Source organism: Sciurus vulgaris (assembly GCF_902686455.1).
Source record: "Sciurus vulgaris genome assembly, chromosome: 3".
NCBI classification, from domain to species: Eukaryota; Metazoa; Chordata; class Mammalia; order Rodentia; family Sciuridae; genus Sciurus; species Sciurus vulgaris.
This window is the reverse complement of record NC_136463.1, coordinates 38,946,339-38,972,292: the sequence shown is the minus strand read 5'-3', so window position 1 is coordinate 38,972,292 and position 25,954 is coordinate 38,946,339. Positions and strand designations below refer to the sequence as shown.

General features: G+C 47.8%; 1 protein-coding gene across 2 annotated transcripts; it reads right to left on the bottom strand.

Moving 5' to 3' along the window:
• Positions 1–852: 852 nt before the first annotated feature.
• On the bottom strand, positions 853–24,615 carry MMP28 (matrix metallopeptidase 28). 2 transcript variants are annotated; one of them, XM_079132102.1, is made up of 8 exons: positions 24,182–24,611; positions 12,094–12,173; positions 11,745–11,932; positions 6,830–7,054; positions 4,607–4,852; positions 3,167–3,316; positions 2,689–2,856; positions 853–1,826 (listed from the first exon to the last, which is right to left on the bottom strand). In XM_079132102.1, exons 1-8 carry the CDS (start codon positions 24,290–24,292, stop codon positions 1,432–1,434), a joined length of 1,563 nt encoding a protein of 520 aa, XP_078988228.1. In that variant the 5' UTR covers positions 24,293–24,611; the 3' UTR covers positions 853–1,431. The 2 variants fall into 2 exon arrangements, with proteins under 2 accessions (XP_078988228.1, XP_078988229.1); XM_079132103.1 differs by lacking the exon at positions 3,167–3,316 and having other exon boundaries at positions 24,182–24,615.
• Positions 24,616–25,954: the final 1,339 nt, after the last annotated feature.

Genomic DNA, 25,954 nt, shown 5'->3' with positions numbered 1-25,954 from the left:
GTGGCTTCAGGTAGGAGTAAGGAAGATGGGACCCTTTTTCCCCTCCCTGGGTTCAAGTCAAAGAGAGAGGGGCTGGCAGGGAATCCCCTCTCTTGCCCCCCAGGGACAGGGTAGTACAAAGCCCTTGTATCCAAGGACAGTCAAAGGCCAGTCTCCCCACTGCACAGAGAAGAAAGACAGGCACAGGGCCAGCAATGCCCCTGGGGAAGGAAGGGAGGAACCCTGCCAGACCGTTCTCCCCTCCCCTGGAAGTCACTTGCTGAGGTCAGTGTGTGTGCACAGATGAGGCACTGGCAGGTGTGGAGGGGAGGGAGAACTAGATGCTAAAATAAATGCTGAGCCTGGCTGAAGCTGAAGACGGAGGCTGGGAAGTTGGTTTCTTCTCCAGGAATCCCAGCTATTCTTGGCCAGACAGCAGGAGCTCTGGGAACGCTGTGTGTGTGGCCTGAAGAATGGGGCCATTGTGAGCACAAAGCCTCCCCCAACCTGCACAACCCTTTTGGAGGCTGCATCCCGAGGGCCTGCAGCAATTCAGAAACCCTGCCCCCACCAAAAGCCCTCTGACCTCACCCTGCAGGACACACCCAGTTCTCCAGCTGGGTGTGTGTGTGTGGCGGGGGAGGAATGAGTACATTTTGCTTTTTGAGCAGAAGAAGCCCCCATCCACACATAGCTGGCTATCCCAGTCTTGGATGGAAGAGCATTTTACTACAAGTTAGTTACATATAGTAGAGGGACTGCTAAAGTCCAGCATCCTTGCCCACCTGCTCTCACTGGAAAGGATGGAAGAATCGGTCCAAGGAAGGTTGCTTCCCACCTCAGGCCAATCAGCTAGAAGTGACTTTTTAAAAATTTTTTAAGGAGTGACTCTTTATTCTTGTCCTAGACAAAAAACCAGAGCCCTGGAGATCTATAGCAGTGTCCCTCTTGTTCTGCATCCTGAACCGCTGAAGGGCCCCTGAGATTAGAGACCCTGAGCCTTCACCCCATCCAAGCTTACTGGGGTAAGACACATGACCAAGAACTGAGCCAAAAGACCCTGAGAAGAACGGGACAGTCTTGCAAAATAGTCTCCAACCTCTGGAGTTTTGCATCCCTCCTGGTTAGATCCCAGCGCTGTCTCCTCGCTGACAGAACCATTAGCAGAAGAATCATAATCTCTGAGGCTTGGGAATGAAAGAGGTCCTTGGGGAAAAGAGTCATGGGGTCCGGGACCCTTTTTTTCTTCCCCTGGATTGATCCCACCCCCACCTCCACGTACTGGGAACAGCAGTGTTCTCCCAGGAACAGAAGCACACAAACTTCCTGGTGGAGACTCTGCTGCCCAGTCTTCTGCAGGGAGGCTGGGGCTTCCAGTTCAAGTTCTGCCCCTGGGGCAGGGATGTGAATGGACCCTCAAGGCACTAGGGTTCATTAGCTGGTGGGTTGCCTTCAGAACAGGGTGCCTCCTGAGTTGGCATGCCAGCAGCCCATCCAGGGCAACTCAGTGGCCCAGCGGCCTGAGGTGGTCACTCGCAGTTTGGTTTGGTCCAGGCGCCAGTAGCCGTCATCTCTGAAGAAAATGATGGAGCCATCCTTCCTTGGCAAGGCACCGCTGACCTCTTCAGGGACACCCTTCCAGTCCTGCAAACTGCGGGGGTAGTAGGGCTCCACTTGCAGTCCCCCTTGGGCCAGCACATAGTAGCGGGCACCCTTGAAGAGGACAATGCGGTGCAGAGGAGGGAAGAAGAGGGCCGCATCAGGATGGCGGGGCAGGCTCCCAGTCCGGCACAGCTGTGAGAAACCCCACATTGACTTGGTGCCCCGGAACCTCCAGCATCGGCTCCCTGTCAGGCATTGAGAAAGACAGGGTGAGTTGGAGCCCACAGGTCCTCACCCCAGCTGTGTCTCCCTTCCTCCACGCAAGTTGGAGCCCAAGGTTGTTGGTTAATGGGGATGATCAAAATGGATTAAACTACAAGTTAGTTATAGACAGTAGGGGGGCTGCTATAGTCTAGACTTCCAGCAGGTGTCAGCAGAGAGCCAACAGCCCCAATGAACCTACCAATTCCATGTTGCAGGGAAAGCTGATTGGGGCTTGGAGTGGGGGTACGGTCCCCTCCCCAGGTGAGGAATGGAACACCAGGAAGGCTTGGAGCTTTCTTCACATCTACTAATTATATGAGGGCTAGGGTTTGTTTTGTTCACGGCTATGTCCCCAACACCTAGTGGTGTGGTGCATAGAAGGCACTCCACATTGGTTTTATGAATGAAGGAATGAATGAATACTTTACTAAAGAATTACAGCATATCTAGCAACAAACTGCACACTCTTCAGTCATTATTTTTATCCTCCTTCCCCCCCAAAACAAGGTATTGTTTTCCCTATTGAAATTCAAGCTCCCAAAATTAAGTGACAACCCCAACTTCACACAGGATTCTTTCCCTGGAATTGCAGAGCTCAAAACCAGTCCTCTGTTTCCCTCTAGACTCTTCTCTAAAATGCTCCCAGGATAATTTCAATCCTTGCTGCTCTCCACTCCATCACTGAGAGGAATCTCCTAGTAGTGTCTTCCTGGGGTCACAGGTTCAATGTGGAGTAGACTCTTCCAGGGACTCACTGCATGAGACTCCTCCCCTCTCTTGACCTTGGGCAGGACACCTCCCCTATCTAAGCCTCAATTTTCTCAGCTGCCTCAAGGCTGGTACCTTTGAAGAAGTAGAAGTCTCCATTCTCCAATGACACTGCAGCAGCCTCAATGTTGGGGGGCAACCCAGCCCACCTGTCCTGTAGTGGGCGGGGCTCTGAGACATTGCCGTCAGGCGCCACCTCCCAGAAGTAGCTCCCTTTAAAGATGTACAGTTGTTGTTCCCCATCTGCTTGGAGACAAGAGAGACTTGAGGAACAACCATTGACCATCTTTCAGGGAAGGTACTATCCAAGAACCCAGCTTCCCAAACCAACGAGCAGAGGGTGTGGTGTGCACAAGAGGGAAGTTGGGAGGAGATGTGGACAGGAGGAAGTGGTGCTTTGCTTTGTGTGAGCTTGCTGCTGTGCAGAATGCTTGTAGCTTGGGATTTATGGCTTCTGTAATCCCTCCCTGCACCTTGTACTCCAGTTCTGGAACCATTGGAGATATGGAGGAAAAGGAAAGAAAGGAGCCAGGCATGGGTGGGACCATCTTACCTGCAGTGATAGCATCGAAGGAAGAGTGGCAGTATTTAGGACCCTGGATTTCAGGGTGCCTACCCTGGGAGTTATGGGGATTCCAGGCCTCAAAGTCGGTGAACAACTTTCCTGGGAGTTGGATGGCCATTGAGCCCCCTAGGGGCTTCCCTTTGGGGATAAAGAGAGAAGAGGGAGAGAACAGACTGGATATGTTGAGTACTCAACCTTCCCTTTGGTTCCTTTCATGATTATCTCATGTGAGCGGCAGGGAGACTTGTGGGAGTGGAGGTAAGAGTTGCCCTGGTTGTTGGTGTTAGTAATAACACTAAACCCGCAAGTCTTGTCTCCTACCCAACAACCTGAGCTACAATTGGAGCAGGGAACAAAGCAAGGATTTGGAACCAAGAAGGGCAGGGAATCTTCTCCAAATCTTGGGCAACACAGGTGGCATGATGGCATGGCTCAGGGCCCCAGGCTATGATAACTACAACAATAATAATTACCTTACTATCTTTCATTTATAAGAGGAGTGAGGCAGAAATTTGGGATCAGCTCCTGAATCCTGGTCTGCAGTTTCCTAGCTTTGCCACCTTGGGCAAGTTATCCTCTCTGAGTCCCATTCTCCCTATCTGTGGATCAAAAGATACTTCCATGTGCTTGTTTTGAGTTCAAGTACTTGGCCTGTGGTAAACCCTAATAAAATTGCAGACATCATTGTGACATCGTGCAGATTATCCAGGCTGCAAAGTATGTTCAGACCCACTAGCACAACTCTAGGCAGGGTAAGCAGGGCCTCTATTATTCTCCCTCTTTACAGAAGGTAAAAGTGAGGGCTCTTAGAGGGGAAGTGTTTTTCCTAAAAACAATTGATAATCAGGAATGGCCTCCTAGCTCTGCCCCTGGTTCTCTGAGGCAGGTCCCAAAGCAGTAAGTAACACTGCCTGATTGATCTGGCCTGGCCTGCTCTGGGGGAAGGACCTTATCTGAGCCCACTACCAGGCCGAGGCTCATGCTGGGGGAACAAGGGCATCAGCAACACGCTGAGGGCAGCATTGAGCCAGCGGGGTTGTGGGGAGGGATGAGGGTTTTGGGTTCTGGAATGGGACAGAGGTAAACTGACTTAGTTCTGGGTGAGGAGCAGGGATATGATGCCAGAGGAGCTGCCAAAGCTTGGGTTTGGGCAGGAATTCAGAAATTGGAATGCAAGGGAGGAGGCGGCGGAGAACCGCACCCAGGAATTGATTGGGACTTATGGGGAGGTGGGAGCAGAAGACAGGATTTTCAGGTTTGAGGGGAGCCTGGGGCTTCAGGATTGGGAAGGACAGGGACCATTGGGTGACAGGAAACCAGATTCCTGCGCTTAGGATGGAGGACCCTATTTGAGGAGTCAGTGTCCAAGGTCTGGCGGCTTGCATCCCGGGACAAGGGCAGAACCAGAAGCGGGGCTGGGAGGCTCACCATACAGGCTCTGCACCGCCAGCACGTCGTCCCAGCTGAGCAGCGCGTCGCGACCCAGCCTCTTGTAGTAGGGGGCCATGAGCGCGCGCGGCGCCGGCGAGTGGGTGAGGCCGAGCGTGTGGCCAATCTCATGCGCCAACACCACGAACAGATTGCGCCCGCGGCGGCGGCTCAGGGACCAGCGCTCATCCAGATCGAAGTGCGCTTCGCCGCGTCTGGGCAGGAAGGCGTGCGCTAGGGCGCCCCCTGCAGGCGGCGCAGAGGATCAGAGGAAGCAGCGGCCCACAACTCCCTCCCCGACGTACCCGAGCCAATCGCAAATTCCCTCTTAATGAAGTCTGGTAGCAGCCCAAGTGTGGAGAGGTAGGCAGATGACTAAGCTATGCGGTGTGAACTTCTAAGAGGCTCCATGGTGTAGATTCAGCTTGGGGATAAACTGCATAGATTCCAATTCTAGTTTTACCATTACTACCTGTGTGACCTTGGACAGGCAACTTAACTTCTCCTTGCCTTAGCTTCCTGATCTGAAAATGGGAATGGTGAAAATGAGCTTCTTCCTCAAAGTATTGTGAAGAATATGTGCAAATGCATATTCTTACTTAGAACAATGCCTTGCACATACATGCTACATAAGAATTATTTCAAAAAGATCTAGGAGTAAGGAATGGTGGTCACCCTGAGAAGGGAGCATGCTAGGTCCTTCCATTGTTTCTTTCTTTCTTTCTTTCTTTTTTTTTTTTTTTTTTTTTTTTTTTCCGGTATTGGTAATCGAACCCAGGGCCTTGTGCTTGCAAGGCAAACACTCTACAGATTGGGCTATCTCCCCAGCCCCCATTCTGTTTCTTGATTGGTATACTGGGTATATGAAAGTTCGTCAATCTGTAAACTTAAATGTGGGTACACTTTTATGTGTACGTATATTTTCTGAGTATATGTATTCTTGCTTTCTCGCCCTCCCAGAGCTCTTTGGGTAGCCCCTATCTTTCTACTTGTCACAGGAGTGAGCAGAGGGAGTTGGCTGGATCAGGGATTTTAGTGGAGCCCACATGCAGCCTAGATCCATGGTCCCACCTCTCACAATTCACTTTCTGCAGGAGCAGTTGACTGACACAGGGGTCAGCACATTGCTCTTGATAATGTTGGTCTAGAAGCTTGTTGAGGGTCTTCTGGTTTTGCCTTCTTGGAGCTCAGACCAGCTGGGATTGACAGGATTGGGAGACTGACATTAAGAGGGCCTTGTGGGGGTAGAGAGTCAGCCAGGGTTAGGAGGAATTGGAATATGCTTAGAGTGGTTTCTAGAATGATACATGCCACACAGCTCTCATTGAGAGATGGAGGGACAGGTCTCAGAGAGGAGAAAACCTTTTTTGTCAAAAAAGACAAAGCACCTATCCCAAGTCAGAGAGCTGCTTGGGGAGTCCAATGTTCTGATGCCTAGACAGAGCCATCTTAGCTCCTGGAACTCTGGGTATGGGAGTAAACATGTCATGTAGATATCATGAGTGACATGCATTACATGTAAGCATGTGTGTGTGTTACTTGTGGATTCTCGCAAAGTCTAGATTTCTTGCAGTCCTAATCAGACTCCCAGGAGCAGGACCTGGCAGTGGGCCTTGCTACAGGTGGGTTTGATGGAGAGCAGGAAAGTGCAAGGGAGGTGGAGGCCCAAGTTCACAGGCCACACAGGGCTTAAGTCCCCACCCCAAAGGGGTCTGATCACACTTCCTTTCCTCACTGGGAAAGAGGAGACACCCTGTGGCGGGGACGGAGGGAACCATTTGTGGCTAGGATGTGAAGCACTTCTGTAGCTATCCCCAGGTAGAAGGCCTCTTACCCTACAGCAGTGAACTGGCGGGCAGAGGGTAGGAGTGGGGTAGTGGTGACTTCTGGTTGTTTTTTAAGGGTTTGATCTAGAGAACAAGAGAGGCCCAGGCCTGATGGATGATGGGACCTCAGAAGATTCTCCTGGAATAAATAATACTCTTTAGAATTTGCAAAGTACTTTCCAAGCAGAACCTCATCTGACTTCCCTACAGACATGTGATGTGTAATAGGGCAGGGACTACTGTTTGCATTTTATAGATGTGGAATCTGAGGGCTCTCCTAAATGGGGTGTAGCTTGGCCATGGCCATGGGGAGAAGGGATGTTCCCTTGTCACCCACAGACTGCCTCTCTTAGTTGGGTTCCCCTCCTGTCATATGGGTGAGGTTTGGTGTCAGCACCTGGGCCATCAAAAGCATTGTTCAGCCCATCGTTGTGGTCCCCTTGGAAGAAGGTGAGGCGGATGTCAGCAGGGCCAGTGGCTGGGGCCTCCCAGAACTCCAGCGCCGAGACGTTGCTCCACAACTGGAAGGCAGCACGCACGGCTCCCCGAACTACTGGTTCAGGCAGGCGCTCAGGCCAGTTCACCAGGCGATAAGAGAGGTGCTGCTTGTACCATTTGTTGCCTGTCAGCCAGAAAGGCCACGTCAGTCACACCTGCTGCTGAGTCTGAGCCTGGGTCTGTCCCCATGCACCCAGTATAATGGGGCAGGGCAGGGCCTGCCCAGGGAGCCCCTGATCTGGTGTCCCCATCACACCACTCGTACCCCCCATCAGATCACTCGTGCCCACCCCCATTTGACTGGAAGATACAGCCCCTGCTGAGGGGAATGTTCGGACTGAGAAGACTTGCCCTGGAGTGTCCCCAATCTAGTGGGGAGGTCCCAATATGATAGAAAAGGAGTAGCCTCTACCCAGGAAAAGCCTCTACCTGAAGAAGTCTGTCTGAACCCCTGGTCCGTGGTCTTATTCTTTCCCACAGCCAGGACTGAGTCTGAAAAAGCTCTGTGTCTCTTGCTGGCAACAAATCTCTGCCCCTGCCTCCAGTGTCAGGGCAGAGAAGCCGGAAGGTCACATCTGTGATTGCCCCATCCACTCTGTCCACCCCTCACACCCTCCAGCCATCTCCCATAGGCTCCACCCTGCTCTTTCAGGGTCTGGGGCCTGGGGCTGACCAGCAACCATTAAGACCCATTTATTTGAGTCCTTCCTTGCCCTCTTGCCCTCCTCCTCACTTCGTCAGGGACTCTGGAGAGGTCTGAGGTGAAAACAAATGAGAACAAAGGGTGTGTTCTGTCACTGACCCAGGCAAAGTTTCCCATCTCTGCTTAGTTAAGAGCTTCTCTCCCTTTGCCCCAAACCTCAGTTCCTCCATGAGGGCTAAGGCTCTGGCCTCTGCCCTAGCCCTAAATCAGCTGAGCTGGGCCTCTCTGCAGTTCACTGGGCACCCAGGAACACGGTGACCAGAAGGACCAGCCCTGCGTTTCTCAACCCTGCAAACTCAGGTGCTAAGACTGTGACCCCCCACACGGAAGACTTGCAGCTTGAAGACAGGACTCCTGGGCCCAGAGTGGGGTAACTGAGACCAGGGGAAATGGTCTGCCCAAAGTCACAGAATGAGTGAGTAGCTGAGCTGAGCCCTGACCCCTAATCCAGCGCTCCTTCCATGGAGAAGCAGGACCATTTGCTAAGACTCCAGCCTTTGTAAATCTGCCTGAACATCAGTCCTTCAGGTCAAAGCAGCAGCCCTGCATGAGCTAAAATTCTCCAGATGGAAGGAGAGAGGCTGGGCTCCCTTGCCCTCCCTACCCATTGGAAGTGGGGGAGGGGCATGTCCCTTCTCCCACCCCAGAGCTGAGCTCCATTCAAGGCAATGCTGCCTCCCTGGATTTGTTTGGCCTGGCATCCATCCAATCTCTGCCTCCCAGCCAGTGAGCAACCCTCAGAGAAGGAAGAGAGAATAATTCTAAGGAAGGGAGGGAGACAGGGAAGGCAGTACGCTGGGGTCCAGAGACAGCAGTAAGAGTTCATTATGTACCAGGAACACTTTGCTAGACTGTAAGTCTTCCCTAGACACAGACCAGCCAGAGCTGGGCTCCTTCACACCTTGCTGCAGGCGACTGACTCCCAGATTCCTCTCAAGAACCTTTAATCCTTTAGCAATATGTGAGGTGGCTGCTTCTGCTTTTTTTCTGTTTTGTTTGTTTGTTTTGCTTTGTTTTGATACGTGTCGAGGATTGAACCCAGGGGCACTTTACCATCAAGTCACATCCCCAGCCTCTTTTTATTTTTTACTTTGAGACAAGGTCTTGCTAAATTGCTAAATCTGGTCTCAAACTTGCCATCCTCCTGCCTTAGACTCCTGAGTTGCTGGGATTACAGGCATGCGTGCACCTGGCTTCTCCTGCCTGTTTACAGTTAGAGAGAGGCCCTCACTCCATGGGGAGAAAGAACGGTAACCAGTGAAGATGATAGATCTCAGGATAAAACTCCTCTGTGAAAGTATGTTTGTGGGGTGGTGGGGTGGGGAGGATGAATAGGACCAGGGATTGAGAGAAAATGACTACTTCTTTGGGAGTGGGTACATGCTAGGGATGGGTGGCTGGTGAGCCCTCAGGAAGAAAGAAATGGCTCAAGGTACCGTCCTCTTTCAGGTCAGTTCCCTTGAAGAAGTCTGGTCACTTCAGGACCCATCCCAAGTTCTTGGATGGATAGAGCTGGTTTTCACAATGACCCCCAGGCTTCAGTAGTACCAGGCATTGTACCTACTACCCCAGGTCCTTGCTTCAAAGTCCCAAAGGGAAGAGGAAAGGTGGGGGTGGGGAAGCTAGACACTGTCTGGGAAGGACCTTGAAGTCCTAGAACATGCCATGGGATCCTAGTACCTCCGCCTGTGAACTTACATAAATTGTGGAATTTCTCACATGCATGAGTTAAGTTTGAATTTTAAAATAGAAACAAAATTTAAATAAAATCATTTGTATTCACAAATGAAATTCAGATTTAGCTGGACATTCTATATTTTAACTGGCAGCCAAGTGCCACTATCTTCTGTCCAAAATGGATGCTCCAAATTGACTAGGGACAAAGGCACCCCATTAGATCCTTTCTTGGGACAGAAGAAAGTGAAATACAGCCAAAGGGAAGCATCCCCAGAGCTCAGGCCTCCAGTGCAGCTGCTGAGACTGTTTTTGGGGCTACCCCGCTTTCCACTGCACTCTTACAACAAGACTTTCACACTTGGTAGTCAGAGACTGGCTCTCCTTTGGAGCCTAGAAGACCTTCATCTCAAAGGAGGGAGAAGGAGGGAACAAGAATCTAACCCAGGGCCTGGGGCTGGTGTTTCATCTGTTCTACTGGTGCCTCCTGAGCTCACACCTCTCCTTTCTCACTTCATGCTTCTCCTCTGCTGCCCAGAAACAGTGGGATGAAGAACATGTTGACCCAAGGACACCTTGACCCTGAGGTCCAGACCCCATTGCTGACTCCTTGATTTACCAAGAATGTGACCATTCTGTGCAGGGTACCCCAAGTGGCCTGCTATGTGAATGCAGCAGATTGCACGTGAAAACGCCTGGAAAAGGCCACACTCCAACTGCCCACGATTTCCTTATGGATTAACTGAACAATGAAAACACACTCCGTGCCTTTAATCCCATTCATATGAATATTATCAGTAAAAGTAGTTCACATGACCAGTAGTGGCAATGGCCCAAAGTGCTCACAGTAAAATTAACTATACATGGAAACCTGGCAGAAGAAAACCTCATCTTGTTCACAATCACGAAAAAGCAAAAAACTGACCAGAGAAAATTTGACTTCGTAAAAGTCATCATGATAGTAAAAGGGCACATAGCTTGTTATTTGTGAAAAACTGATAGAAGAAGTATCAAATCTTCATAAATCTTAGATCTGTATTATTTGACTCTGGAATATTTGATTTGACCAAAAAAAAAAGGAAAAGGGGCAAAAGAATCAAGAGGAAGAGGAGGAGGAGAATGAGAAAAGACAGGGCTGGGGTTGTGGCTCAGTGGTAAAGAGCTTGCCTGGCATGCATGGAGCACTGGGTTCAATCCTCAGTGGCACATAAATAAATAAAATAAAGACATTGTGTCCATCTACAACTAAAAAATAATTTTAAAAAAGACAAAGCTAGTGCTCGCTTCAGCAGCACATATACTAAAATTGGAACGATACAGAGAAGATTAGCATGGCCCCTGCGCAAGGATGACACGCAAATTCGTGAAGCATTCCATATTTTTTGATAAAATTATGGCATTTGCAGGCAAATGGATGAAATTGGAGAATATCATGCTAAGTGAGATAAGCCAGTCTCAAAAAGCCAAAGGACGGATGATATCACTAATTAGTGGAGGATGACACATAATGGGGGGGAGGGAAGGGTTAGTGTTAGGGTTAGAGTTAGGGTTAGGGAGGGGGGCAAGTATGGAGGAAGGAAGGACTGTATAGAGGGAAAAGAGGGGTGGGAGGGGTGGGGGGAAGGGAAAAAATAACAGAATGAATCAAACAACATTACTCTATGTAAATTTATGATTACACAAATGGTATGCCTTTACGCCATGTACAAACAGAGAAACAACATGTATCCCATTTGTTTACAATAAAAAAAAAATAGAGAAAAAAAAAATGAAGAAGAAAGTATATCATATAAAATGTGCTGTGAGAAATTCTCAGAATGGGCAGACCCTCAGAGACAAAGTAGATTAGTGGTTCCCAGAAGAGCTGGGAAGGAGACAATGGGGAGCTACCACTAATGGGCATGGAGTTCCTATTTGGGGTAATTAAAATGTTAAGAAATTAAGAATTAGGCTGTGACAGTGGTTGCACAATTCTTCAAATTACTAAAAAATCACCAAATTGAACACATTAAATGGGTAAATTGCATACTACATGAATTCCATCTCAATAAAGCTGTTAAAACGTATTTTGAACAAAACAAAACAAAACAAAGATGGATCATGTCTTTGTTGAACAATTGTTATGAAAGAATTGATTCTGGTGAATTTAATATAAGCGAAAAATGTTGGTAGTAGTTTAACTGCCCTTCATAGAAAAATGGATCAAGGAATTCAGCGGACTTGGGTTTGATCTGGAAAGTACTTGTATAATGAAATTCATCAATGTAGGTATAATTCTGATTTAAATGCCTATATTCATAATTACGGTCCTTGTGTCAAAATGTCCTAATTGCCCACCCCTCCCTGCCCTAGGGAAGAGAGGTTACCGACAAAGCCCAGTCCCAGGCTGTTTCCACCTCTGGGCTTCAGAACGTTGGGTAGTTTCAACAGTGCTCACCTTGCTTTGCAAAGCGTTTTTTACGCCTCATTTTGGCCCGGCGTCCAGCAAACAGCGCACTCATCCTCTCTGTCCAGGTTGTGTGACTGTCAGTATCTGAGACCCCACAGCGGGGACGTGTCATCTGCTGCAGGGTGGCATGGTCGAGCACGCCACTGATGGGCAGTTGGGACACCCACTGGAACTTTCTGTCAGGAGGAATTTCAATAAAGGACCAAAAGGAGAGTAGGGGTGGTTGTAGGAGAGAGGACTGACTTCCTGGGTGTGGACTACCCGCCTTCCAGGAGGAGGGGGAAGACAGGCGCTCTGCACCCTGCATGCCCAAGTGCTTCCCATCCCTGCACCTTACCTGATGGCATTGCTGAATTGGGTAGAAGTGGGAGCTCTGGAGACATGTTCGCTGAGGTAGCCGTACTTCTCCAGGAATGCCTGGGGGAGAGAGGAACACCAGCTTTTCCTACCAGCCCCCATTCTTTCCCTTCCCTTTGTATCCAAAAGTCCACAGCACGTACATCCTAGCTCGATATTGCCTCTTGTCCCAAGAGCTTCTGTAAATTACAGCAGAAAGAATTCTGGGCTTAAAGTCAAAAAGACCCAGACTCAATTTCAGGCTACTTTTGGCTTCCTCGTCGTCTTATAGCATTGTTAGAAATCTAGTGGGCGTGCTGGACCCTTATGGGCTCTGGGCTTGAATTCCAGCAAGTGAGTTACTTCTCCTAGACTCAGGTTTCCCAACTGTATAACCAACTTAATAACAGTATTTTCTCTCTAGGGCGAGGGCTAATTACAATAGTGCTTATAAAGCACTTGCCATAGTGCCTATAAACCGAATAGCTATTATATGTGGTATGTAAAATACACCATTAATATGCATCAAATTTGATCTGAATCAGCACAACTTGTCTAGAAAATGCTCAGATATTGATCAGGAGCTGATCAGATACTGTGCCGTGACTAGATTGGGAATTCTTTCTCTCATTCTGGTTTTCTTCCTAAACAATTATCCTCCCCTGCCAAATGTAGACACATTTAAGGCCCTGTGATCATCAATGTGCTTAGCCTCAACCTTATGACTGATATAAAATCTTGACTTCCTCGAGGTGCATGTTTGAATTAGAAACCTGCCATGTCTTCTTTTATTCATGAGTTTGTTAATTAATGCTTGTGTACTAGGGACCCTGCTGGGTATAATGGCAAATAAGACATTCTTCAAGGAGCTTATACACGAATGGATAGAGACAGACAATAAAAACACTTGTACTAAGTAAATAAAGGAGATAAACTGGTGCTTTAACGGAAAAAAAACTGAGTGATATAACTGAGAGTAACTTAGAAACTTCACAATCAGGTCAAGGAAGAGGCCCCTGAAGAGTGAATATTTGATCCGGGGTGTTTGTAAGAATGAGACCCAGCCAGCCACCCAAAGAGGTGGGGAAGGGTGGTGCAGGCAGAGGGAACAGCAAATGCAAAAGCCTTGAGCTAGGATGACATCAATCTGCCTAAGGAACAGCAGGAAACATGGTAAGTGTGAAGAAGCAGGACAGCTATGAAGTCAGAGAGGCGGGGCTGTCGGCCAGGGTAAGGAGTGTGGTTTTATTTTAGTCTTGCTGACGGATTCGTTGTAGGCAATGAATAAAGAGAGGAATCTGGAAGACTTCTGAATTTTTAGCTTGGAAGATGGTGCCTTTTGCTGCCTGAGGATACCAGAGGGAGGCACAGATGTGGGAGGGTGGGAATCATGAATTCGATGGTGTCAGAGTGGCACTGTCGAGTGACCCTAGAGCTCAGAGAAGCCTCCAAGTGCTTCGCCGTGTAGAGGATGTAAAGGCAGGACCTGGATGAGAGCTCTGGGGAACTTAAGACATCAGAGAACATTCCACAGTCAGGGTGACTTTTCCTCCTCCTGTCCTCACAGACCTGGAAGCTGCTCTCCCAGACACCAAGTTCTTGGAGGCCAGGGGAGAGAGTGTTCGGCTCATTATCCTCACCTACCACAGTCCTACCCTGTGGGAGCCGAAGCACCAGCCCATCTCATTGATAAAGCCCCATAGATGTCACCTTGTGTAAAACTGCAGCCCCTCGGCCGCTTAATTCTTATGCAGACACACATGATCTCTTGTTATGTTACCTGTAAAGAGATAATTTTCTGTCTTCCTTGTTCTCTTACCCTCACCTTATTTCTTAACTCAGAATAATTCTGATCATAGCTGTTGGCTCAAGGAAAGGATGCAGCTGGGAATGAGTCTAGACTCTAAGAACTAGGATTGGCAAGCCCCTAGGTATTTGCTACTATCCAGCCTCCTTCTTATGGATTTCAATTACATCTGTCTTCAGTCACCCCTGCTGAAGGTCACTTTCATAAAATAAAATAAAGCCACTTGCCCTAAGGAACCCCATTTTCCAGGCAATAGAATACTTCGCAAGTCAGTTTCATCGTTTTTCTGTGTTATTAGCACTATTGTTTTCTTCTTCTTTCCCTTTATAAATGTACACTATTTTTAGTTTCACAATGGTTCCAGTGGCTTGATTGAGAGAATGATTTATTGCTCAAAATAATGTGGCATCATAGACTAGCCCCAGGGCTTGAGATTGAGATTCTCTTCCCAATCCTGACTCTGCTAGGTGTCTGGGAACAAATTGCTTAACTTTGTTGAGCCAGTTTCTTTATCCACAATGTGAGAATAAGGTAAACCTCACAAGATTCTCAGAAGGACAGAATAAAACAATGCATGCTTAGCATAGCGCCTGCTACAAAGTAAATGCTCAACAAATGTCAATCTAGAGGGAAAATAAGCAAGAGACTTTGGAATGCCACCCATCTGTAAGATGGAAACTGCTTTGAACAAGGCAGTTATACCTCTGGTCTCAGTCCAGGGGCTTCTACCTCCTACTTGCCTTACTCAGCCAGGTGCCGGTCCTCTTCCTTGCCCTTTCCCTATTCCCTGGTGAGGATGGACAGCGGGCTTTCTAAAGGAAGCCAGGGAATTAATGTCTCCTTAGAAGCAGTGTTGCTGGGCAAGTCACTTGGGAGAGACTGGGTCACAGGTCAGCCTGGCTGGCACGCCCTTATTCCTCTCCCCACAAACCCACCCAGTCCTTATCAGGGAGTTGGCTCCCATTCTGGAACTGTGAAGCCTTGGACAGGGGGAGGGAGGGAAATAGTCTGGCGGCTCCCATTTCCTGGCGGGCTGCTGTGCAGGGTACTCTGGCAGGCAAGGTGGGGTGGAGGCCTTTTCCAGGGGCCCCATCAGAGGGAAGTTCTGGGCTCTGGGACCCTGCCATTGCAAGGCAGAGCTGAACTCCCAATAAACACAATCAGCACGTGCCCAGGACGCCAGCCAAGCAGAGGCGTCCAAAGAATGGGAAAAGAATTTCATATTTTCTATTTCCATAAAAGCACTAAAGTTTTAAAATAGAGATTATCAAGATTATGGACTCTCCAACTTAGTTTATACTTGATGTGCATATATTAAAATTTCTCTAAATGACATTACACCGGAAGGGGCTCCTTACCTCTGTCACCACTGACAGCTCTAAAGTTCTGTTGGAGGTGGGGAGGCAGATCCACATGCCTCTGCTCCTGGAGCTGTCTGTCCCTAAACCTCTTCTGTTACATTTGCTGTGCCTAAATTTTCCCCTGAGAAGGTGGGAGAAACACCCAACTCTGCATGAGAGAAAGAGTAGGGGTGTGGGGCCGGGGCAGAGGGTGGCAGTGTGGTCAGGGTCCCAGGAAAAGACAAGGACTGGCAGGCAGAGCTCCTGTTTGTAGGAATCATTTCTTCTCCTGGCTTTTGTTTTCTGGGGACTTGTCCAGTGTGTGTTTTAGGGACTTGGAGGCCGATCAAAGGTCATCCCGGCCCTATTCTCTGAGGTGGTGCCCAGGCTGCTCCTCCCTACCTCGAAGGACGTGATTGTCTCCTGGGGAGCCCAAGGCTTGAGCTGAATGGAGAGGAAGCTGGAGGGCTTGTCCCTGGGGTGACTCGCCCTGCTCTGCCCTCAAAGCCTGTGCCAACGCCTCGCCCACTTGGTTAAGGATGGGGCCACTTTCCTGGGGAGTTGCCTCTGAAAGTCCCTGGGAGTGGCTGTGGTGTCAGGATAAAATGAAAACGGTTCCCTTGAAACCAGCCAGGCGGGTGGGACGGTGACTCTGAGAGGTCTAGTCTTGCATCTGTCCTGACTTGTCCTGGGAGGGTGCATAGAGCCCAGTCCATTCAGTGCCTGAGGCAAGGGGAAATTCTGGTTGGTTCTGAACAGGAAAAGACCAGCAATGAGGTGTAGCCAAATGAATCCTAGGCCTGAGTCAAGAACCCTGAGTCACTGGGCTGGCAGGGCCAGAGCCCTGGACCCAGAGGCTTGAGCTTTATCCACTGCCAACTGGGGGTCCTTGGGCAAATCCTGCACCTCAGGTTTGTCTTCTATAAAACAGTGGGGTGGGGTGTACTAGAGCCCTTGTATATATATTCCTGCTCTGTTATTGTAGCCTTGCTTTTGAAACTGCCTAGCTGTGTGAATTATGAGTTACTTAACGTCTCTGTGCTTCAAAGTAGAAAAAGAGGGAAAGAATGCTGCTTTACTTTTCTTACAAGTGCATCATGAAAATTTAAGAAGATGCCTGGGGAAAGCTTCATGACAGTTGTCCTATTAAAAATGTTACTTATACCTCCGTGGCCACAAAACTTTATTGCTGAAAGGGACTCATTCTCCTAGAGACTTCTTCTGCATTAAAGAATTTTAGCAACAGAAATGAAACCAACATCGTGTGTGTGTGTGTGTGTGTGTGTGTGAGAGAGAGAGAGAGAGAGAGAGAGAGAGAGAGAGAGAGAGAGGGGATTGAACGCAGGGGTGCTCTAGTGTGTGTGTGTGTGTGTGTGTGTGTGTGAGAGAGAGAGAGAGAGAGAGAGAGAGAGAGAGAGAGAGAGACTGGGGATTGAACGCAGGGGTGCTCTACCACTGAGCTACATCTCAACCCTTTTTATTTTATTATGAGATAGGGTCTTGCTAAGTTGCCCAGTTGGTCTCCAATTTCAATCCTCCTGCCTCAGTCTCTTAAGTAGGATTACAGGTATGCACCACTGAGCTGGCTGCAATCAAGAATTTAAAAATCGCAAAATGGCAAACTCGTGCAGAAACCATGTTGCTTCACCTACATTGTAGGTGCATTTCCCGATGATTTTTGTTTCTCCATAGTGACTCCGCAGGTCTTGTATAGGCTTTGGTACATGTGTAGTATTATTAGCCAAGTCAAGATGCAAGGGATGATAGCCGCTTCCTGCCCTGACATGTTCTGTACATAAAAGCATTTTCTGGTAATCAGGAGCACAATAGACTCTTGACAACTACAGAGTTTTTAAAGGGATTATGCCTTTTTTGAGTCTCACAATCACCTTGCAAGAACATAGATAGGATAGGTGTTGTTATTCCCATTTTAAAGATGAGAAAATGGAGTCTCAAGGAATACTGTGTCTTGATAGAGTGTCCTAGAGAGTGATAGAACCAATACTTGAATTCAGATCCTCCGACATCCAGCTCAGGATGTTTTGTTTTGTTTCAAGTGACTCCAAGGCTTGACACCAACTGGAGAGGGCCCAAGCTGCTCTCCCTGCAGGGGGCGACTCTAAACCAAGAGGAAGGTAAAGCTGGGGTGTTTCTGTTTGCCTGTCTCCTGCCTCCAGGGAGGTCCAGGGGCAGAACAGAGGGAAGAAGCTGGTCAGACAGTGGACTCAAACAGAGGTTGGGGCCCCATCTCCCACCAGCACCCCAAGCAGGTCCTGCAAGCCTCAGGTACTCAACAGGACTGAAGAGTGGTCCTCCACAAAGGCTAGCCTCTGCTTCAGGAGGCTGCATGCCTACTCATGACTCTCTTTCTCCTCTCCTTCTTCTCCTTGTCCCTAGTCTCAGGTTCACGAACTCTGTCTGGGTGTAACCTAAATACCTTTCATAGTATTCTATTCCTTTTTTGCTTTTCTGTCCTTAAGGCAGTTGGAAAATCCTAGTTGACTAGCCTCTATCTACATCCCATTCATAGTCTTTATACTATGAAGCAGCTATACTATGTGGACTCAAGGATCTTACTAGGCCTACATGTCTGAGTTTGGGGCATCAAAAATGCCCTCACCAATGTCGAGTTTAGGGAGAAGTTGTGCAACTGACTCTCCCTGCCACATTTCTGCTTCCATGACCCACTCTCATTAGACTTGTTTATTTTTAAACTGACTTAAATGCTTTTCTACACCAACTTGTGGTCCTCTGGGACCCTTTGGAACCTCTTCTAACTTCTATTCACCCTGTACCCATGAGTCACTATGCTGAGCTCTGGGGAATGGCTTCCGCACCCAGGCTTCTGGGTTTCTGATTCATAAAAGTCAAATGAATGGCTCTGGGGTGTGAGAAACAGACACTGCATCTCAGGGTGAATATTTCCCGGGAGAAACAAATGATCCAGCTCATTGTAGTACTGGAACACTAGAAGCAGCTGAGTGGGAGGCAGGTCTTGGAACTATTGCCTAGTTGTTCTAAAGATGGTCCAAGTAAAGCAAATGGTAGACAGATCCTCTGGGACAGTCTGTCACTAAACCATAGGACAGGGCCTGGCTGGGAATGAGAGGGGGCTGGAGTGATGACATCATTCATTAACTTTCAATCTTGCAACTCAGCAGTGGAGGCTCTTCCTACTTTTCAGTACTGTGAGCAGTTCTTGCTTTCCTAAGTGGGTGACAATGAACTTGTTCATAGCACAGCTTTGTAAGTGGTAAGCCTCCTCCCAGGCAAAGCCCTGTGTGGAAAATCCTCAACTTTATTACTTGGTGTGCACACAGGGGACACATAAAGTCACCCACCCACACAAGATGCAGGGACATACCCAGTGACATGGAAACACAGACACATTCAGACAGATGATACACACACACACACACACACACACACACACACACACACACACACACACAGGCATGGACAAATAAATATACCAAAGCCAAACAACACTAGAGCTAGAGGGAATCTTAGAAGTCATTTAAGAAGTTCTCAGGGTATGGTGGTGCACACCTGAAATCCCAGCAATTTGGAAGGCTGAGGGAGGGGATTCCAAGTTCAAGGCCAGAGTGAGCATCTTAGTGAGACTCTGACTTAAAATAAAAAATAAAAAGGACTGGGGATGTATCTCAGTGGCAAAATGCCCTAGGGCTTAATCCCTAGTAAACAAAAAAAAAAAAAAAAAAATTTTTTTTTTGTCCTCTTATTTTACTGAGGAGGAGCTGCAGCCAGTCCAGAGAAGTGAAGCAACTAGTGTGTGATCACACAGCTTGTTTTATTTCTTTCTTTGGGTTCAAGCTGTTTTTTTTTTTTTTTAGTTTTTTTAAAGTAAAAGTTCACATCATTTATCTCAAGCCTTTCTGCTTTTCACTAGAGGCATTTCAATCTCTAGAGTCTCTCTAATCACTGATTTTATCCCAAAATGTTGATATGGAATGGGTTTTCATTGTTACTTTACTTCAAATATTTTCTGATTTCCCTGTGGTTTCACTGATCTGTGGGCAATTGAGAAGTGTACTGTTTAATTTCAAAATATTTGGGACTTTGTTAAGTATCTTATTGTTACTGATTTCTAATTTAGTTTTGCTTTGGTCAGCAAACATAACCTGCAAGATTTCAACTTTTGAAATGTATTGAGACTTGTTTTATGGTCCAGCATATGGTCTATCTTGATAAATATTTCACATGCACTTGAAAAAATATGTATTCTGGCTATTTTTTTTTTTTTTTGTATCAGGGATTGAACCCAGGGGTGCTTAACCACTCAACTGTATCCTGCAGCCCTTTTTAATATTTCATTTAGCCTAGTGCAGTGATTCTCACCTGAAATCCCAACAGCTCCGGAGGCTGTGACAGGAGGATCACAAGTTCAAAGCCAGCCTCAGCAAAAGTGAGGCACTAAGCAACTCAGTGAGACCCTGTCTCTAAATAAAATACAAAATAGGGCTGGGGGTGTGACTCAGTGGTCAAGCGCCCCTGAGTTCAATCTCTAGTAGCCCCCAAAAATAAAAAAATAAAAACATATTTTATTTATAGACAGGGTCTTGCTGAGTTGCTTAGGGACTCGCTAAGGTGCTGACACTGGCTTTGAACTTGTTATCCTCCTGCCTCAGCCTCCCAAGCTGCTGGAATTATAGGTGCACCTTCTCACCCAGCTTATTCTGGCATTCTTTTCAATTTCTGTGTTCGAGGATGACCCTGGTGTTTTTCACAAAAGGCCGTGGTATATATAATAGGCTTACCTGCTGGTGACAGTCTTTTTTTTTTTTTTTTTTTTTTTTTTCTTTTTGCGGTGCTGGGGATTTGAACCCAGGGCCTTGTGCTTGCAAGGCAAGCACTCTACCAACTGAGCTATATCCCCAGCCCCTTCTGGCATTCTTAAGGGTAATTTTTCTATCAATATCAGTTAAATCAAGGTGTCTGATCGCGTTGCTCAAGTCTTCTAAATCCTTACCAATTTTTAAAATCTCCTTATTCTACTCAAGATTGAGAGAGGGTGTTAAAATTTCCAATTATCTGGTCACAAAAAAAGATCATGTTCTAGATGATTTATATGGAATGTCCAGGATATGCAAATATGCAGAGGAAAAAAATTAGTCTGCTGCAGATCTTGTCAAGATCTGGTTTTAAGTTGTGTATATGTGTGTAATTTCCTGAACCTGTTTAAGTATATACTTAGCCTAATTTAGTCCACTTGGAGTTAATATTGTACCAATATTATAATACTTTACACTTCCCACTTGACACATTCCATTTCCTACTTCACACCTGACACTTTCGATTCACAAATGCATTGATCCACAACTGTAGAGTTCCATCCCCCACCCTGTTCCTTGTGCTACTATCATAACCTTGGCCTGTGTTATAACATTCAACTTACGATGCTATTTGTTTGCTTTGGACAGTTGGCTTTTAAGGAAATTATGACATGGGAAAAAGTACTTTATGTCTACCCATTTCTAGGCTTTGTTCCTGCGGGGCTTACCCTAGGACGTGGTCCTCACCCCTAACGGCATCACTTAAGTTTCAGGTGGATACCTAGGGTGTTAAAGATTTTTCCATTTTGGCTGGGCCAACCTCCAAGATTTTCCAGAAGTGCTCAACTTCTAGAAACTTTTTTCTGTTCTCAGTCACATAGCAGTGGTTCTCTGGTAAGTGCCTCACATAGTCTCCAACTACATATGCCACCACAGTCCTCAGGCAAGGACTCGTAGTGAGCCCCCCACCTGGGCATGTGGGAGTCCCTTCAGTGTTCTTCCCTCCTGCGTGGGACACTTCTCCAGAGTCCAGCTGTGTCCAACAACCCTGAGCTCTGACCTATGTCACCTCAGCTCAACACGACTCTGTGCTCTGCTTGGGGTTGAGCTGCCCCCCTCCCCTGTTGAAGTCAAGGAATTGTCCTAAGAGTTAAGAGCTGGGGTGACCTGAGAGTTTCCCTTATGTGATGACTGTATTTCCCTAAATGACCACAGTGATCTCTCTCAGGCTAGTGCTCTTCTCACCACGTACCTTTCAACACGGTTCTCACCAGGTGTGAGGTCTCTGTGGAACCTGGGTGGGGCTTGAGACTGCTCTAGCCATTAAAGTGCACCTTGCTTTGCATGGTGGCACAAGCCTGTAATCAGTTTGGCTATTCTGGAGGCTGAGGCAGGAGTATCGCAAGTTCCAGGTCAGCCTGAGCAATTTAGTGAGACCCTGTCTCAAAATAAAATTTAAAAAGGTCTGGGGATGTAGTTTAGAGATACAAAGCCTCTGGAATTCAACCCTAGTACCACTAAAGGAAAAAAAGAACGTGATACTGGGGGCTGGGGATGTAGCTCATTTGGTAGAGTGCTTGCCTGGCAAGCACAAGGCCCTGGGTTCAATTCCCAGCACTGCAAAAAAAAAAAAAAAAAAAAAAAAAAAAAAAAAAGTGATGCTATGCAATTTCTAATAGGCTATAAGAAGGATGCAATCTAAAGCTACCTCTCCCCACCACCCGAACATTCATTCTCAGGACCCAGTCACCATACTGTTAGGAAGCCCAAACTAGCCTACAGGGACAGAGCATGTGGATAGGCTCACAAGGAGAACTGAGGCCTTGAAGCCTTCAGTTGACAGCCAGTATCAGCTGCCAGATATGTGAGTAAACAGCCCTCAGATGATACCAGCACCAGATACTGCAGGGCAAAGACAAGCTGGCCTGACTTGTCCTATTCAAATTTTGACCCTCAGTGTCTGTGAACTTAATAAAGGATTATTTTACTTCACTAAGTTTTACTTCACTAAGTTTTGGGGGTAATTTGTAATGTAGCCATGGTAACTGTAACACCATCTCTTAAGAATTGTAGCCCTGTGCTGCCCATTTTCCAATGCTGAAAATAGTTGCCTTACATATTTTGTCCAGTGTTATTGTTGAGGGAAAGCTAGTCTTCAAGCCAGAACTTTAATCTGAAGCTCTGTTCTCTAAAAAAACGAGAAGGATAATTATAATATCAACAATATCAGTGAGAGCAACTTCTTTTTAGAGACTGCTTTCTGTGTACTGGGTACGGTGCCGAGCATTTTACATACATGATCTCAATGAAACCACACAATGATCCTGTGAAATAGGCATTATGACCCCCTGGTTTGCATGCAGGTCTGGAAGCCAATGCAATCTCTCTCTCTCTCTCTCTCTCTCTCTCTCTCTCTCTCTCTCACACACACACACACACACACACACACACACACACACAAATTGCATATATATAGATATAGATATAGACATAGATCTATAGATATGTATATGCATAGGCATTCTGAGACACACATGCACCCGTTACACATTTCCAGAGCTTTTTATGCTTTAAAAATATTTCTTGTGCTCAGAGTAAAAATTCCTTTCCCCCAGTTTATGCTAAATAGATTGAAAAGGATTCAATCTGCTAGACAAAAAATTTCCCAAGCATACCCCAAGATGAAATCCTCCACCGTCATGGGCAGTAGAGATATTGTCTGTTCCCCTGCCAAGGATTGCCCAGGACACAATTTGGGGATGGGTGGGGTGGGACTCTTAACAAGACTTGGACTAGTAGGCAGAAACATTCTCCCGGGGCCTCAAGGACTCTGCACTTGATGTTGTAAGAGTTTAAATTCGGGGAAACAAAATGATTTCTTGAATATGCAAAAGTAGAAGCACAGAACAAGAAACCAGCACTTGGTAGGGGAGGGGCTGAAGGAGTCCAAGGGAGGATCTTCCACAACAGTGACCAGAGCAGGCTGTTGGAGGGAGGGGTCACAGAGGGCCCTCCTCATCCTGCAGGTTTCCCAAATTCAGTTTGCCCCTCCCAAAGAAGGGGAGTGTGGTGGATACTGAGAATCTCTCAACTGGCAGTTTTAGGGCAGAAATGAAGTGTTTAGAGGAGCAAGAGTCTCAGGACAGAGGGCTGGGTTCAGTAGTTTAAAACTTATTTTCACTTCTTCACCTCTTTTTTTTTTTTTTTTTGCGGTGCTGGGGATCGAACCCAGGGCCATGTGCTTAAGGCAAGCACACTACCAATTGAGCTATATCCCCAGCTTCACCTCTTTTTAAAACAGGGGAAGCATGTGTCCTATTCTTGAGAAGAGATAAGAACACAGAGATGCTTCCTTGGAGAAGCAAGAAATGACACTGTTGTGTAATTACAGTTACTTTTTATCAAGAAAACAGACACCTAAATCTATCCCCAGCCCTACCTCACAAAAAGTTCCCCTTGTGCAATGGACAGTAAGCAGTTGAGTCCACCGTAGGAAAGTGAAATGGGAAAACTGAGATTCACTTTGGCCTCCATGTCCACTTTCTCACGTTGTCTTGAAGCATTTTTTAAAGCTCCCTATAGGCGCTTCTCCAGAGTGTCCTATTCTTAGCCATTTTACAGATGAAGAAACTGGTTCTGTGCAGTTTAAATGGATTTTACAGATGAAGAAACTGGTTCTGTGCTCTTTAAATGGCTTGCCCCAGCTGGGCAGGGCAGTCCAGGCGGGGAAGCCCGCTCTGCTCGCGAGTTCCAGCCAGCCAGCAATACCCTCTCCATCGCTCTCCCGTCTGGGCTTCCCCCTCGCCCACCACAAGTGGGACACCCGATGAATGAATGTCAAGTCTGCTCAGACTAGGCAGTGAGGGTGGGAATTCCTTCTCAGCTCTTGTCTCTCTGTCCCGTCTTTGTCGCTGTCCTCACTCCGGTCCCCAACCAATCAGTGCGGATCCGCGCTCGCCTGTGTGGTCCCAGCCCTGGCACGGGAAAGAATTGTGTCCCGGCTCTTTGTGTGCAAGTGTGAAGGGGGCGTAGGACAGCGAGAAGGTAATGCAGATTGTCTGCTCGCAGGGACCGCCAGGTGGCCTGTCTACAAAGTTCTGGCACGTCTCGAACCAAAGTTCTCCTCCTCGCCCCGCACACAGCGCTTACCTCTGCCTCCTTGCGTAGCTCCCGGCCTACGCGCTCCGCGGGCTCTGCGTCCAGTACGCCCCACAGCAGCAGCTGCAGGGCGCGCAGTAGGAGGCCGAGCCGCGCCACCATATCACCGGCGCTCCAGTTCCCCCGGCGCTGCGAGCTGCGGCGCGCAGGGCACCCGCCGGCGGTCAGCTGTGCGCTGATCCCGGGGATGCGCCACTGTGCGCCGTCCCCGCACGGACAGGGACGATCCCTGTCCCCAATCCAAGCAGGGGTTCGCACTGTTCCAGCTGTGCGCGCTAGGCAGTTCTTTCACTGCGCTCGTCCGGGGCCGACCGGAGGTCGTCCAACCCCAGTAGTGCCTGCCCACGGGTCCGCCAGCCCGAGGACCGCGGGAGGGAGGAAGGGAGGGAAGAGGGGCGGGAGTGCCCGGCTCGCGCCCCACCCACCCTTTGCCGCCGCTGGAACGCGCCGCGGTCCCGGAGCCTCTTCCGCTGGCTGCACCGCCTCGCCCTGCGCTTGCCGCCGCCCAGCTCACCCGTTCTCTCCCTGCCACCTTCAGTTGATTCGGATCTCTGTAGGGAGGTCCGAGGAAGAAAGGTCTGGCAATTGTGACTACTTAAGACTTCGACGGAGAGGGGTCCTGGCCTACCTGAAGATAGTTGATAGTTTCCATTAGAGTGAGTCCCTGGAGTGTAGAAGGGACCCTGGGTTTGGTCAGGACTGGGTTTGAGTTTCAGATCTGCTTCTTTGGTAGCCATGTGAATCCTGCACCAACCACCTTCTGGATGTGTGGTCTCGGGCCAGTCACTCACCCGCTTTTCTTATCAGTAAATGAGGATAATAAGATACCTTGTGATTGTTAGGAGGATTTCGTGAGCTAATAAAGCCTGTAAATAACTTGAGTGTGGTGCCTGGCATCGTGCAACACACACTTAATAAATGCAGTCGTGTGATCTTTAGCAAAGGATTTAACTACTTCAAGTGCCAGTTTCATTGTCAAGAAAATAAGAGCAGATAACATTCAGTTCCCAGAATTCTGGGGAGAGGAACGAGTATAAAATTCTCTATATATCCCATGCAGTTATTATAAGACTGGAATGAAAAAATTTTCATGAAAGCCTTCGCTAAATTCTTACAGAACAAAAGTAAACTTTTCATTGTCTACTTTTCCAATTGAGGGCAGGTTCTCTTTTATCCTCAGTCACTCATCTGTAAAATGCAAATGAAACAATCATATTGACCTTTGGGGGTCCTTGTGGGATCCCATGAGTTGGTGTATGTACAATCTGAAATCTAAAAAATGCCAAACCAAAGTAAAGCAGGGTTCTAACCCTGAGGCTTGGTAGGACCATTTTGTGCTATTTAGAAAAAGTTGGGTGGAGAAATTGGAAAATGTTCTTTGAGTAGACATCTTAGAAACAGGCATTCTTTTGAGGACACTAATTGGAAACAGCCTCCCGCTTCTCCAAACAGACCAATAAGAAAAAGGGGCCTTCCATGCTATATACATACCAGTGCCAGGGATTCCACAGGAGCAAAGAGTTGAGGTTGGATTTCTTTGCCCATCTCTAAGGATGCCCCTGTGCACATCTGTAAGGAGCATTCCTTACTGGGTGGACATCTCTGAGATGCTGGAGGAGGCTTGGGCCTTGCCCTCAGAGAGCTTCCAGTCCTGCTGGGTGGTATAGAATGAAAGTTCTCTGCTAAGGACATAAAGTATTGTAACAAAGCTGCTGGTTCAGACACAATCCTGTGGTGGTCCCTGGAAGAGATTCTGAAGGGGAG